The sequence below is a fragment of the Lissotriton vulgaris genome, chromosome 1_1 (assembly GCF_964263255.1).
Source record: "Lissotriton vulgaris chromosome 1_1, aLisVul1.2, whole genome shotgun sequence".
Classification (NCBI taxonomy): Eukaryota; Metazoa; Chordata; class Amphibia; order Caudata; family Salamandridae; genus Lissotriton; species Lissotriton vulgaris.
In genome coordinates, this window is record NC_141685.1 from 93037254 (window position 1) to 93052206 (window position 14953).

Below are 14953 nucleotides of genomic sequence, written 5' to 3' on the forward strand. Positions count from 1 at the left end.
ATTATATAAAAGAAGATCTCTGGGCCAATTCTGGGGAACCCCTCACCATAGAATGTAGGAGTAAGGTTACATCATGGCTCAGCAAGGCTCTAGTTCGTAGAAGGAAATCTTCTGTCTGTCTTGAGGAAGCTGCTGCGTGTTAGTATAATGCAAGCATTTCTCAATCCAAGAAGTGCCTAATATTATGTCTAGGTAGTACGGACTGACCAGAAATGGAAAGCACAGTGGCTTGATTTCCGACCTTGTACGCTGAGAGCAAACTATAACAATATGAGCTCATGTGGGCAGAAAGGCGTCTTGCACAAGAAGATACAGAGTGTTGTGTGCAAAAATAAAAATACACGCAGTTAAAATGGTTGCTAACTGAGGCTAACTTTAGCAAAGAATAGCATGGCCGTAGGGGTCATACTACAGTTTTTCCCCAGTGTGTGCTCGCTGATGCCGTTTTAGGTTTGATAAATCACAAAATCTCTTCCCACATTCATTGCACTGGAATGGTTTTTCCCCAGTGTGTGTTTTCTGATGCTGTTTTAGGTTTGATAAGTGACAAAATCTCTTCCCACATTCACTGCAATGGTATGGTTTTTCTCCAGTGTGTGTTCGCTGATGACTCCTTGATGTTCAAGATTCACTAAAACTACTTCCACATTCACTGCAATGATATGGTTTTTCCCTAGTGTGTGTTCGCTGATGTATATGTAGGACTGATAAGCGACAAAATCTCTTCCCACATTCATTGCACTGGAATGGTTTTTCCCCAGTGTGTGTTTTCTGGAAAGGGGCGACCATTCGGTCCCCCCGAACGTATGGTGGAGTACCTCGATCCCCCCGGGAAGCCATCTTGGGCGGGAGGCGAGTCTCGGCTGGTATGCCCGAAGCGGCGTAGCCGGGGCGCGCCTTTTCCCGCCCTGGAGTGGGTTGTCCTAGACACTGACGCGACCGGCCACGCCCTCGGAGGCAGGCGGGGGCGGGTTTACGCCCGCCCTGAAGACGGATAAAAGGAGCAACAAGCCAAGAAAGCATCCTCTTGTTCCTGTGCTCTGAAGCTGCACCTCCCCGCTGCACGTGAGCTCGAGACGGAACGAAGAGCCAATTTTGAGCGTTGTAATCTTTCTTTTTGTCTTACAGAGATTCCGTCTGAGAATGCCCAAGAAAGTCGGAAAGCGGGTCAGCACCGATCAGATGCTCCGCATGCTCATGAAGGAGGTAGCCGATTTGAAGAAGCAGATGGCGGCTAAGGACGGGGAGGGAGGACCGAAACGGCCTTTGCCGGGAGCAGTCCCGGGTGGGAGAGGCAAGAGGTCCAGAAGAGGGGCACTCGGGGGGAAACCCCGGTCCCCGATAGCCCACTTGAGGAGCCAACCCCGGTGCCGAAAGAGGGGAATCCGATCCTCGTGGTGGTCACCCCCGTGAGCGGGGAAGATATGCCGCCCGAGTTAGCGGCACAATTGGCAGCGTGGTTGGGAAAAGATAACGAGGGCACCACGGCTGACGACGCCAGGGCAGTGATGAGGCAGCTGCGGGAAACTAGGGAGGCTGCGAAGGCATCGTCTCCTGTTACCCCGCCGGTTCCGGCGGCGGAAAATGCGTCTGGTTCAGGTAAGCGGCCACTGCCGATCGCGGGGGAGGGGTCTGTACCTTCGCGGAGGGAAAAGGTGGCTCAGCATGTTCCAATGGAAATTAAGGAAAAGATTTGGGCGAATAAGTATGTGAACATTTTTTCCTTGCTTACCGATCATTACGAGATGGAGCATGTTAAGAGCCAAAAGGAGCTCATGCATCCGAGTGTTTGGCGCGCAAAAATGGCCGCCTTTAAGGTTGACGAAAACATTGGTACTTGGGGCAGAGCGTGGGGCATTTTTACCTCCATTATGGGCGAGCGCAGGCCCGAGTTGCTGACCGAGTTGCCTATTTATCAATCACGTATCATGGAGTATTCCGTAGCGTATGGGGGCAATCAGTGGTTTTGCTATGACAACCTTTTCAGAAAAGCTAAAGAACACGACCCAATTTTGACTTGGGATTGTTATGACTCCGTGTCATGGCAAAAGATGGAGAGTACAGGAATGTTGAAAGTACCATTGTTAGGGAGTAGCGGGGGTGAATCTTCCCGCCAATACTCGGGGACGCCCTTTCGGACGGGTGCAGGTAACGAGTACCACTCGAAGCCGAGTGGCAACACAGGTAAAAGGGGGATTTGTTGGAATTTCAACAGAGGGAAATGTACGAGGCTCCAGGGGTCATGCAATTTCAGACATGAGTGTGGGGGGTGTGGGCAGCCATCCCATCCTGAGTCCATGTGCAGAGCCAAAACGGGTGATAACGGTGGTAAGGGAGGCGCCAAACAGGTCTGATATAGTCCGAGGGGCGCCTTTACCTACCCCGATTGATACCATGGCAATGATTCCTTGGCTCAACGAATACCCGGATCATGCTTCCGCTGGGGTGTTGCGGAACGGGTTTTCATATGGTTTCCGCATCCCAGTGGGGGATTTTCAGGGTGTAGCAAACTGTAAGAATCAACTGTCGGTCTTGCAGCATACGGCGGTGGTACAGGTGAAGATTGGGAAAGAGGTGACTCGAGGTCGTGTCGCCGGCCCATTTGATTTACCACCGGTTGCTAACTTTGTTTGTTCCCCTTTAGGGGTGGTCCCCAAGAAGGACCCGGGTGAGTTTCGGCTGATACATAACTTGTCGCCCCACGTGGTCTTTCCGTGAATGATGCGATAGACCCGGAAATGTGTTCGGTGCGGTACGCATCTTTCGATGAGGCCGTCGCCATGTTGAATCGCCTAGGGCCCGGGGCGCTGATGGCAAAATCAGACATCGAGTCAGCGTTCCGGTTGCTCCCGGTACACCCAGACGATCAGCGTCTCCTTGGTTTCATGTTTCAGGGTCGCTATTACATGGATAGATGTATGCCAATGGGATGCTCTATATCTTGTGCCTATTTTGAAAAGTTCAGTTGTTTTCTGCAATGGGTCTTCACAAAGAAGACGGGTTTTCAACATGTTATGCATTATCTCGATGACTTTCTGTTCCTGCGGGCAGCCGGGGATCCAGAATGTGGACAGGCCTTAAATGAATTTTGTGTCTTAATGAACCATTTTGGTGTGCCATTGGCGCCAGGTAAGACTGTGGGTCCCTCGACTTGCCTCGAGTTTCTGGGGATCGAGCTCGACTCGGAGGAAGGTTGTTTTCGATTACCGAGAGGAAAAGTGTTAAAATTCAGGGCATCCCTCGAAACGTGTATTAATGAGACTAAGGTAAAACTGCATCAATTGCAACAAATGGTGGGCCAGTTGAATTTTGCCCTGAGAGTAATGCCGATGGCCCGCCCCTTTTCCCGCTCGATTGCTCAAGCCATGGTCGGCCTGAAGGAGGGTCATCACCGCACGAGGCTCTCGGCAGAGGTTTGCCAGGACATGCGCATTTGGTTGGCATTTCTGGTGGATTTCAATGGTCGAATTGTCTGGAACAAACCGGCGGTGTCCTCCGAGGAGCTGGGGCTGTGGACAGATTCGGCAGGGAGTATTGGTTTTGGTGCCATATTTGGCACACAATGGTCAGCTCAAAAATGGCCGTCATGGTGGCACGAGGACGGGCTGACAAGTAACATTGCTTTTCTCGAAGTTTTCCCTATTCTGGTGGCCCTGAAAACTTGGCCTGAGGGGTTCCGGGATCACTCTGTGGTGTTCTGGTCTGATAACATGACCGTGGTTGAGTGTATCAATAGTCAGGCAGCACGATGCAAATGGATTCTGAGACTGCTCAAAGAAATTGTGTTATTGTGTATGCAATTGAATGTGCTATTTAAGGCAAGACATGTGCCGGGGGTAATGAACCAAGCGGCTGATGCGCTTTCTCGTTTCCGTATTCAGGCCTTCTGGGGTTTTCTGCCCACAGCGGACCCGGTGGCGGCACCCTTTCCCGAAGCTCTCTGGTCTCTCGGTGCCCCGAACTACAAAACCTCGTGGGAGAGAGTTTAGCACCCAGGACGAGGAAGGCATATGAAGGGGCGTTCCGTTCCTATTGGGCCTTTTTGGGGGCTGCTAGGGGGGAGCTTTGGGGCCAGGAAGAGTTTGTAGTAAAATTTCTGCTGTCTTTACATCAGGCAGGCAAATCAGTAGCTACGGCCCAGAGGCATCGGGCCACCATTTCCTTTATGGCAAGGGCTCATGGGATCCAGGACCCGACAGCGTCTTTCGTGGTGCAAAAAGCGCTACGTGGGTGGCAACGCCTTGAGGGTCGCAGAGCAGATGAGAGGCACCCGATAGGTCTGGATAGGTTGGCCCTGTTATTATCCGTACTCCCTGCAACGTGTTCATCCCAGTATGAAACAGTGTTATTCCGGGCCGCTTTTGCGCTAGCATTCCATGGGGCTATGCGGGTAAGCGAACTAGTGGCGAAGAACAAGCAGGATACGATGGGGGGACTGTGCCGAGAGCACATTCAGGTCAAAGGGGAGACGATATCTGTCTCGTTTGTCAGGTCCAAAACTGATCAGGGTGCGATTGGGGACTGCATAATCATACAGAGGATTCCCGGGTCTCCCATGTGCCCTGTTGTCTGCGTGGAGGAATATTTAGCGCTGAGGGTGGCATCATGGGGGGGGGGACCTTGTTGAGACACGCTGATACCACCCCACTGACGAGGTTTCAGTTCCAGCGGGTGCTTGCGATGTCGATTTCGGCCGCGGGCTTGAACCCCGGCGAGTTTGGGACCCATTCCTTTCGGATAGGGTCTGCTACAGAGGCTACAGCCAGGGGTCTGAGCGTAGAAGAGGTAAAACGTGTGGGGCGTTGGTCCTCGAACTGTTATAAAAGGTATGTGCGGTTGCACATGTTGTGAAGCTGTAATGATGTACTCACGCTTCTTGTTTTTGTTTGGTTTTCAGTTGCGCAAGCCTACGAGGCGGGGCGGACTGTGCAGTCGACCCGACACCTGGGGACCAGCGGTCAGACATCACCGGCTGTGAAAAAGGAGGTGTGGGTCGTGGGCCACTCATACGTGAGGCGTGCCGCGGACGTATTCAAAGCAGGTGACATGATTCACGTGGCTGGGGAATACGGGTACAGTGTGTCCTTCTACGGAAAGGGCGGGCTCTGTATTGACCAGTTTCAATCCTTTTTCGAGGGTTTGTTAGGGCGGACAAGGTCACCGCCGTCTATAATCATAGTCCATCTTGGGGGCAACGATTTGGTGGCCACTGGTAGACGACTTCTTCTTGAGGCAATGCTTTCCACAGTAAGTTGGTTGGCAAGAAGAGTTCCAGGGTGCACAATTGCATGGTCTCATATGATCCCACGAAAAGTGTGGCGGGGGGCTATTTCGGTTTCTGCTCTGAATCATTCAGTAAGGAAAATAAATAACAAAGTGAGTAGATTGTTTCGTTCAAGTACACTGCATTCTGTTTCGCATGGTTGTATCAAAGGGGACAGTATGTATTTGGGGGATGGTGTTCATTTGTCCCGGGTGGGGAATGAGTTACTCATAGGAGACCTAATAGCTTGGTTAAAGAGTTTATAACATGACCTTTAGGCAGGAGTGGTTGTGGGGGTCCGGATAGCCGGTCAACTATCCGGCCTGTGGCGGTAAGGTCATGATCGGTGAGCAGTAATTGGAAGATCCCTATGAGGGGGCGTCACCCATTACGGATGGGAGCGCTCGGGGGAGGTGGCCATTGGCCCCTCAACGGGGAGGCGGTCCCGTCTAAGGATAGGCCGCCGGAAGGAAAGGAAAGGTGGTCAAGGCCCCTTCCTGGATAGGAGGGGCTACGGGCCCTCCTGGGGAATTTCCCGGGGCCAGGACATCTGCGACGGCAGATGGGTAAGTTGTGTGGGGTTCGGGAGGGGGTTTACGCTACCTTTTAGACACCTCACACGAGTCCTCGGACGACCGTTAAATAGCGTCGAGTTCATTGGGGCCCCCGTCAAGTCCAAGGGAAATTGGTAGATGCACTTGAGGTACGCCTCTGTGCGGTTGGTCCCCTCACAAGTGAGGGTGGTATTTCTGGTTTAGGGATCTGACACCGGTTACAACCTTGCCGTTGGCCCTTAACGTTAGGATGTACAATTTCAAGTCAAATGTTTTTGTAGGATGTTAGTTCGGCTAGGAGAACCTTTGTATTAGAGATCTGTTAAGGTTAGCCAAACATCGTAATGTGGAAATGAAATTGTACATAATATGAAACTGTTATTTTAATGTTTTGATTTTGTTTCATATTTTAATAAATACGGCCGGGAGGGTCACTCCCTCCCGCCTTCCAAAAGTTCAGAACCGTTTCCGGTTTCCCATCCTTGGGGATTGTGTTGAGAGGGGGTGGCGGGTATCTCAGCCATATGGAAAGGGGCGACCATTCGGTCCCCCCGAACGTATGGTGGAGTACCTCGATCCCCCCGGGAAGCCATCTTGGGCGGGAGGCGAGTCTCGGCTGGTATGCCCGAAGCGGCGTAGCCGGGGCGCGCCTTTTCCCGCCCTGGAGTGGGTTGTCCTAGACACTGACGCGACCGGCCACGCCCTCGGAGGCAGGCGGGGGCGGGTTTACGCCCACCCTGAAGACGGATAAAAGGAGCAACAAGCCAAGAAAGCATCCTCTTGTTCCTGTGCTCTGAAGCTGCACCTCCCCGCTGCACGTGAGCTCGAGACGGAACGAAGAGCCAATTTTGACCCACCCACCAGCCCCTGAGGACAGCTAGTTGTTTTGAATAAAGTTTTGATGTGGTAACTCTATTTCTTGCAGGTTGTGATGATTGTCGTGATATTTTTGAATATGCAATAAAGATGGTCACTTTCAGTATGTTTTGCAAATAAAGTATTTTGCACTAGTGTTTGATCAGTAATCATGCTTATAATAAGTTATAATTGTTTTTGTAATTTAGTAATTTAGGTAGATTTGTCGTATTTATTGTCGGGCGGTAAGGTCATGATCGGTGAGCAGTAATTGGAAGATCCCTATGAGGGGGCGTCACCCATTACGGATGGGAGCGCTCGGGGGAGGTGGCCATTGGCCCCTCAACGGGGAGGCGGTCCCGTCTAAGGATAGGCCGCCGGAAGGAAAGGAAAGGTGGTCAAGGCCCCTTCCTGGATAGGAGGGGCTACGGGCCCTTCTGGGGAATTTCCCGGGGCCAGGACATCTGCGACGGCAGATGGGTAAGTTGTGTGGGGTTCGGGAGGGGGTTTATGCTACCTTTTAGACACCTCACACGAGTCCTCGGACGACCGTTAAATGGCGTCGAGTTCATTGGGGCCCCCGTCAAGTCCAAGGGAAATTGGTAGATGCAGTTGAGGTACGCCTCTGTGCGGTTGGTCCCCTCACAAGTGAGGGTGGTATTTCTGGTTTAGGGATCTGACACCGGTTACGACCTTGCCGTTGGCCCTTAACGTTTGGATGTACAATTTCAAGTCAAATGTTTTTGTAGGATGTTAGTTCGGCTAGGAGAACCTTTGTATTAGAGATCTGTTAAGGTTAGCCAAACATCGTAATGTGGAAATGAAATTGTACATAATATGAAACTGTTATTTTAATGTTTTGATTTTGTTTCATATTTTAATAAATACGGCCGGGAGGGTCACTCCCTCCCGCCTTCCAAAAGTTCAGAACCGTTTCCGGTTTCCCATCCTTGGGGATTGTGTTGAGAGGGGGTGGCGGGTATCTCAGCCATATGATGCTGTGTTAGGTACCATAATTTAGGAAAGCTCTTCACACATTCACTGCAATTATATGGTTTTTTCCCCTGTGTGTTCGTTGATGAACCCTTAATGTTGATGAGTCACTAAAACTACTTCCACATTCACTGCAATGATATGGTTTTTCCCCAGTGTGTGTTTTCTGATGCTGTTTTAGGTTTGATAAGTGACAAAATCTCTTCCCACATTCACTGCAATGGTATGGTTTTTCTCCAGTGTGTGTTCGCTGATGATTCCTTAATGTTGAAGATTCACTAAAACTACTTCCACATTCACTGCAATGGTATGGTTTTTCTCCAGTGTGTGTTCGCTGATGAATCATTAATGTTGAAGAGTAACTAAAACTACTTCCACATTCACTGCAATGATATGGTTTTTCCCCAGTGTGTGTTCGCTGATGTATATGTAGGACTGATAAGCGACAAAATCTCTTCCCACATTCATTGCACTGGAATGGTTTTTCCCCAGTGTGTGTTTTCTGATGCTGCGTTAGAGACCATAATTTAGGAAAGCTCTTCACACATTCACTGCAATGATATGGTTTTCCCCCTGTGTGTGTTTGCTGATGCTGTTTTAGGAGAGATAATCGACTAAAGCTCTTCAGACATTCACTGCAATGATATGGTTTTTCTCCAGTGTGTGTTCTCTGATGCTGTTTTAGGAGACATAATCGACTAAAGCTCTTCAGACATTCACTGCAATGATATGGTTTTTCTCCAGTGTGTGTTCTCTGATGCCGTTTTAGGTGTGATAATCGACTAAAGCTCTTCAGACATTCACTGCAAGGATATGGTTTTTCTCCAGTGTGTGTTCTCTGATGCCGTTTTAGGTGGGATAAATATATAAAGCTCTTCCCACATTCATTGCACTTGAATGGTTTTACTCCAGTGTGTGTTCGCTGATGACTCATGAGTTTAGATGATTCCGTAAAACTACTTCCACATTCACTGCAATATGGTTTTTCCCCTGTGTGTGTTCGCTGCTGTTTTTTAGGAATGATAATTGACTAAAGCTCTTCGGACATTCATTGCATTTGTATGGCCTTTTCCCTGTGTGTGTTATCTGATGCAGTTTTAGGCTTGGTAAATATACTCTGTGTAGTATATAGCAGAACCCCTATTTCTTTTAACTTTCAGTTAACTGTGCTTTTTGCTGGTTGCTGTGGAATGGCCTGAGGGAGTTTACAATACACCTCTAGCACTGAATGGTGGTCTGATATCACTTTAGGAAGCAGAGTACTGCTGCAACCAACTCATGATCAGAGAAGGTATTAGACATGTTTACACAAGAAGTGGTTGATCAGTGTTTCCTTAATTTTCTAGAGGTCCTTTCTCCATCTTGAGGCACAGAGGTGCACAGCTGATACTCGTAGAACCACCGAATTTCCCTTGACGGTACTTCCAAGATCTGTCAGTTTATGTTCAGTTACCGCTGTCTCTGTTGGCACTTATGTTTTCCTTAATACTGGAACTCAATTTTTCGGACTCAAGGATTGTTTTCTGTTGGATGTAAAGAGATTTAAATTACTTAAATGAAAAATACAGGAATGTGCATACACAATTTTTAATTGATTGAAAAACCATCTAGTTTATTACTATTGTTGAAAATTATGAGGCATATTTAACCATACACAGATATTTGCATACAAGTTCTTTAGAACATGTCACAATCTTATTTATTTCAGCAAAGGTGTTCATAGAGTAACTTTGCAAAAAAAGGGCACTCACACAGCACGCATATACTAGTTACAGCTTTAGGTAGATGCATATGGTGAAGGTTTTGTCAAAACAAGAACAGCTCTTGGAGTAAGAGATGGATCAGGAAGACTCAAGACAGTAGGGTAGACATCAGGATGTTGTGCCATACATCAAATATTATTGTTCATGGAGGTGCCTGGTTTCATTCACTACTAACTCTTTTTTCAGGAGGATTTCCCTCGCTGTTGTCTCAAGGCATGATCATGAGGGCCTTTTGTGCGATGATTGTGTTTGGGGCCCTTGTGGGGTAAGGGGGCTCTATTTGGGCCTTATAGGCCCTGCATCATATATTGAGTCTCCCGTATAAGGTGCCTGTCCAATCTAAAATGGCGGCGCCTCTAAGACTCTCGGAATCTAGATAAGGACATGAAAAAAAGACTATCAAGTTCTATAGCTTCTAAGTGTTACCAGGGTGGCAGCTATCTTAGAAAGATGCTGTTTACTAATTCTGCTTGGCTTTCCAGACTGGCTTAGTCTATCGAATTTCCAAGTGCATCTCTACTCACCTCTCAGCCGCTCATCCTAGGCCACTGTTCACCTCATCCCCCCTATCCCTCTGATCCAGATTCTACCTTCCTAAATGCATAATCTAGTTTGCCCTAATGTATTCCAACGTCCCTTTCTTATATTCACAGTTGGGCCCTTTCTTCAGGATTTGCTTATTTCCACCTAGTATTCGCATGCATATAACGCTGGGAAGCCCAAAACAGAAAGAGTACCTTCTTCCCTCTGGACACCTTCTGTCATGAGTCTGCTGTTTAATGGGTTGCTTTTGTAGAACGGAGTCATGGAACTTTCCGCCAGCTACCCATGGTTTGCTCCATCCCTTCCTTCCTTCATCTGACCATACCCCATTCTCCTCAACTCCCCTCAGCTTCCCCCACATGAGCATGTAGTACTCCGGTCCCTCCCCTGTTTCCACTCTAGAAATTTGGTGCCCTTAGACATGGATTCCCTTTCTCGAAGACACCTGGAATTCCTACACTATCATATACCCCATAAACTATCTAAAAGTGTGTTCAAGAACTTCTAACACAGGCATCTCAAATTTTTCCCAGAAACCCTTATGTTTTCACAAATAAAGGCGCTACCATAAATGACCTTATTTTTTGCATTAAAAGACTAGTACAATGAAGGAAAACCCTTTGTTCTCTGCTTCGGATCACTGCATCCACTAAACCCCCCCACGGTCTCAGACTCTTGGTAACTCCCTCTATTGTTGGCAGAGCAGAGGCAACCATCTCCCTTTATATTAATGGGATTATCCTCATCCAAGCACCTGAACGCAGCCTAGAATTACTTGATGACATTTTCCTCTCATCAAACTCTCTGTGATGAAATAGGTTTCCTCCCTGACCCAAGCTCATACTAGCCCTTTAGTCATCCCACGGGTACCTCTTTCTGCATCGTCCCCTCTCCCCACTGCTTGTATTGCTCCACCCCTTTCCCCTCCTCCCTATCCACCTTCATCAGATTACACAACAGCATTTATTTACCATTACTCTTGCAGCTTGTTTCAACCAACATTTTTCGTCATAATAGCCTGAGCCCTCATCACACCCCTAGAGCAGCGACCACTGAAATACACTGACTCGAAACTAACACCTTCACCTCATCTCTGGCCCTTACCGCGGAACATTTTTTTTAAAAGTTTTAAATAGCGGGAACATGACCCACGTGGGTATCAGAGCGCTTTACAATATACAGTTATCAAACATTAGATGGTTGAGGTAGTACACATACATTCGGAAGCATTTTTACTTCTTTTTAGGTCGAGCCTTCACAGCGTGCATGCGCTGTAAAGGAAAACAACCTTTACGAATGCTTAGGCTTTTCAGCCAAGCATGTGCACGCGTTCCATTGCCCTCAATGGCAACGCGTGCTCGTCAGGACATTCACTCACGGAAGCGCACGGCCCATCTGGTCGCAATTATCGCTCCCGCCCCCCTGCTGCCATGCGAGTGCTTTTTTTCTTGTTCTCTCTCAAATCTCCTGGCACTCTTTCACCCCACCGTTTCCTCCTTCATTTTCTCCTCTCCTCCTTTAGTTTATTTCTCCGACACCCTCTGCCTCGCTCTTTCTCGTCCTCCTTTCAGCATCTCTTTCCTTCCCCTCTCCTCCTACGGCCCTCTCCCTGAAGCCCTCTCCCTCCGCTCGCCTCTCCTCGCTCCGCTCGTCCGTCACTGCAGCGGAGGATGGGGCTGTCTGGGTGTGGACCGGAGGAGAGTGGGCTCTGTAGGAAGACATCCACAGCCCTGGAACTGTTAGTACGATCAGTCTATGGATCAGGGTTCAGCGATTAGGGTCAGCCTGCGGACCAGGGTTCAGTAATGCCCGGCCGGCGAGGAAGCGGAAGGTCACCAAGACATAGGGCCAAGATTCAATTGAAAGCGCTTTAAAGAACATATCCAAACAGCATCTCAAACACAATGTGCTAAAGGCAGAGCAATGTGATGTAGTCAGAGCTGAAAAAACTGGGGGGTCTCTAAAAGGGGTGTGGCCAATGTAATTAAGGACATGGCTAAAAACACGTAAGCTAAAATCTGTGTTTAGCATAGTGTGCCGCCTGACTTGTATTTTGCGGTTTCTGTGTTGCATCTAGATATGATACAACAAGTAACATCATACCCAGGGCTTTAAGTGGGATGAAAAAAACTGGGGGGGGGGGGGTCTCTGAAAGTGACATGGTCAATGTAATTAAGGGTGTGGCTTTAAAACACATAAGCTAAAAATCTGTGTTTAGCACAGTGTGCTGCCCGGCTTGTATTTTGCTGTTCCTGTCATTGCATCCAGATATATGATACAAGTCACATCATACCTACAAGTCAGGCCTATTGGCTTTGTCAGTGGTTGCTAGTTGCATGAGATAAATAAGCAGCAACTACGGCTTTTATATATTATTGAAAACACTTCCACTTAAAGCCCTGGTGACACCAGGACAATGTTGCTGCTCCTGAGATTCAAAAAGAGAAGGGAAATCTAGAGAGAAAATGACTCTCTTTAATTGATTTCCCTTCTCCTACACCGTTCCCATGACATGACGTAACTTCTACACTAGTGAGAAGTGAGCAGTGTGAGCAGTGCACACTAGTGAGAAGTGAGCAGTGTGAGAAGTGCACATCGATGTGCCTGTTGTCACTTCGGTCCGGGAAAAAACGGACCATCTGTGCCAGGGCACAAAACAGAGCCCGATAGAGACCCTGCTCAGTACAATGGTGCTTGACAACTCTCTGACCCCAGCTTTGAAAGAGATTGATTTCATTGTTCCTGGATTCATGTCTGTTCCCTTCTCTTCACCATGAGGGATCCATAGGTCATAGCCCTCGCCTCCGTGTTAGCTGGGACCCTTGAAGGTCAGGGCTGTGCGCCTCACCCCTGCCTGGGTACCCCTGGCCTGTCAATCAAATCGTATCTTAACCAATGATGTAACACTTAACATGGACCTTCACACTGAAGACCACTGTATACACATGCAGGGCTTACGCCAATCAAAATGACGCTAACTCGGATCTTAGCCAATGATGTAACACTTAACAGGACCTTTACACTGAAGACCAGTGTATACACACATGCAGGGCTTACGCCAATCAAAATGACGCTAACTCGGATCTTAGCCAATTATGTAACACTTAACAGGACCTTCACACTGAAGACCAGTGTTTACAAACATGCAGGGCTTACACCAATCAAAATGACGCTAACTCTGATCTTAGCTAATGAGCCAACACTTAATCCAGAGACCTTAAAGCTGAAGACTAAAGTATATGAACATGCAAATCATACACCAATCAATGTGCAGTGCTCAATTATACAAACTGTAATCTTAACAAAGGAAACCCAACCTGCTTTCTGGGTCTAATCTGCAGCCTAACAGCAAATAACTTGCTGCCTTCTTCCTGGAAAAGACAAAAAAATTTAAATTGACTTAAAACTTCATTGAATCGCCTCCTGACGCCTTCACACGTCAGCCCCCACCCACCTCTGTGGCCTGAGCAGCCTGCACACCCCGAAAAATATTGCCGCGTCGTGTTCATTCAAATTCTTTGATGAAATTACCATGCTACAAATCCTGTCAATACTTAAACCTTCAAACCACTTCAGTGATCCGCTTCCTTCAGATCTCTTCATTGATATTAAAACCTCTCTTCTCCACTCTGAATCAAAATTGTAAATGATTTATTAATTCAAGGCACTATACCAGACTGCCCCAAGTCTAGACAGATAACCCCCATTCTTAAAAAACCCACAACTGACCACACTGATCTAAATAACTTCCGCCCAATCTCTAGCATCCAGACTCTTTCAAAGCTCCTCTATAAATGTGCCCATACCCAGCTATGCAAACACAGAGCAATGCCAACTCTTAACACCTTGGCTGCTAGGCGTTTTCCCCCTCCTGTGCTGGAAATTGCCATTTTGCTGGTGTCATGACGAGCTCAGCTCGTCATCAGCACAGCTCAACTGTGCATGTTTTCCAGGCTGGACTATGGAAATTGAACCCTTTGCGGCCTTCCTAGGTCGAAGTCCCCCCCCCCCCCAGGGCCTCCCTTAACTCAGCTGCAAGGGATATTACTGTATCTAAATGCAATTACCACATCACACCTTATTTGAAATGACTAAACTGGCTCCCTTATGAGGCACAAATTAATTTTTAAATTGCCTGCCTGACACAGAAAGCCATAGACTCCAACACCCCGAGGTACATTGCACAAAAACTGGAGCTGCCTGGTGACTCTAGAACCTCAAGAAGCACCACGTCTTTACTGTTGAAACTGCAGAAATTCAAGAAGAAAACTTACAATCGAGCCTACTCTGGCAATGCTCAGAGAATCTGGAATTTCCTACCATATGAAATCCGAGTTAACTCTTCACCACTCTTCACCTACATCTTTCAAATGATACGTGAAAGTGCTACTGATGAACACATTCTTGCTCTTGCTCCCGTGATACCATTATTGCGATGGATATTATTGCTTATTATTGATACCAGTGTCTCTCACAGGCAGATACTCCATTAGAGAGAAGGAGCATCGTTCCCCCGTCCTGACTGAGGAAGGGGCGGGGCCTGCGAGTGGCAGCAGTGCTGGGCTTCCTGTGCACTAGTTTATAGTGTGTATGTCTCTTTGGCCGGCCGACTTGTGACGGGCAGCGTAAAATACGCATTATAAACTTCTCAACTCAACTGTCTTAGACAATGGGTTGAAAGCCTGCACACGCCTTTTCTGTCCTCTTGAGTCCCAAGTCACACCGCTCCCTCCAATCCTGGAGCTTCTCTCATGCTGAGAGCAGTGCCTGGATTGGTTATCTGGAGCCCTCGATGTAACGTCAGAAAAGAAGAGGACCGGTGCAAGAAGGACCAGCCTGCGCAAGCAGTCATTTTTTTCAAAAATGTATTCCATGTATTGTTTTTATTTTATGCCCCCACTCTTTTGCCCGCCCCTCCAATCGGCATTCTTGCCAGCCACCACTGGTTTCTCTCACCCTAATCGTTTATGTAGGAATGTTTG

At 48.0% G+C, this 14953-nt stretch overlaps 1 protein-coding gene across 1 annotated transcript in view; it reads right to left on the bottom strand.

Annotated features, from left to right (window-relative positions):
- Positions 1-253: 253 nt before the first annotated feature.
- LOC147737528 (uncharacterized) overlaps positions 254-14953 on the bottom strand; it is a gene marked incomplete at its 5' end in the record, with an annotated part of 327972 nt that continues 313272 nt past the window's right edge. Inside the window, 3 exon segments of the mRNA XM_086924375.1 lie at positions 254-694; positions 6564-6594; positions 7786-8673. Coding sequence (XP_086780501.1) covers positions 409-694; positions 6564-6594; positions 7786-8673 — 1205 coding nt within the window.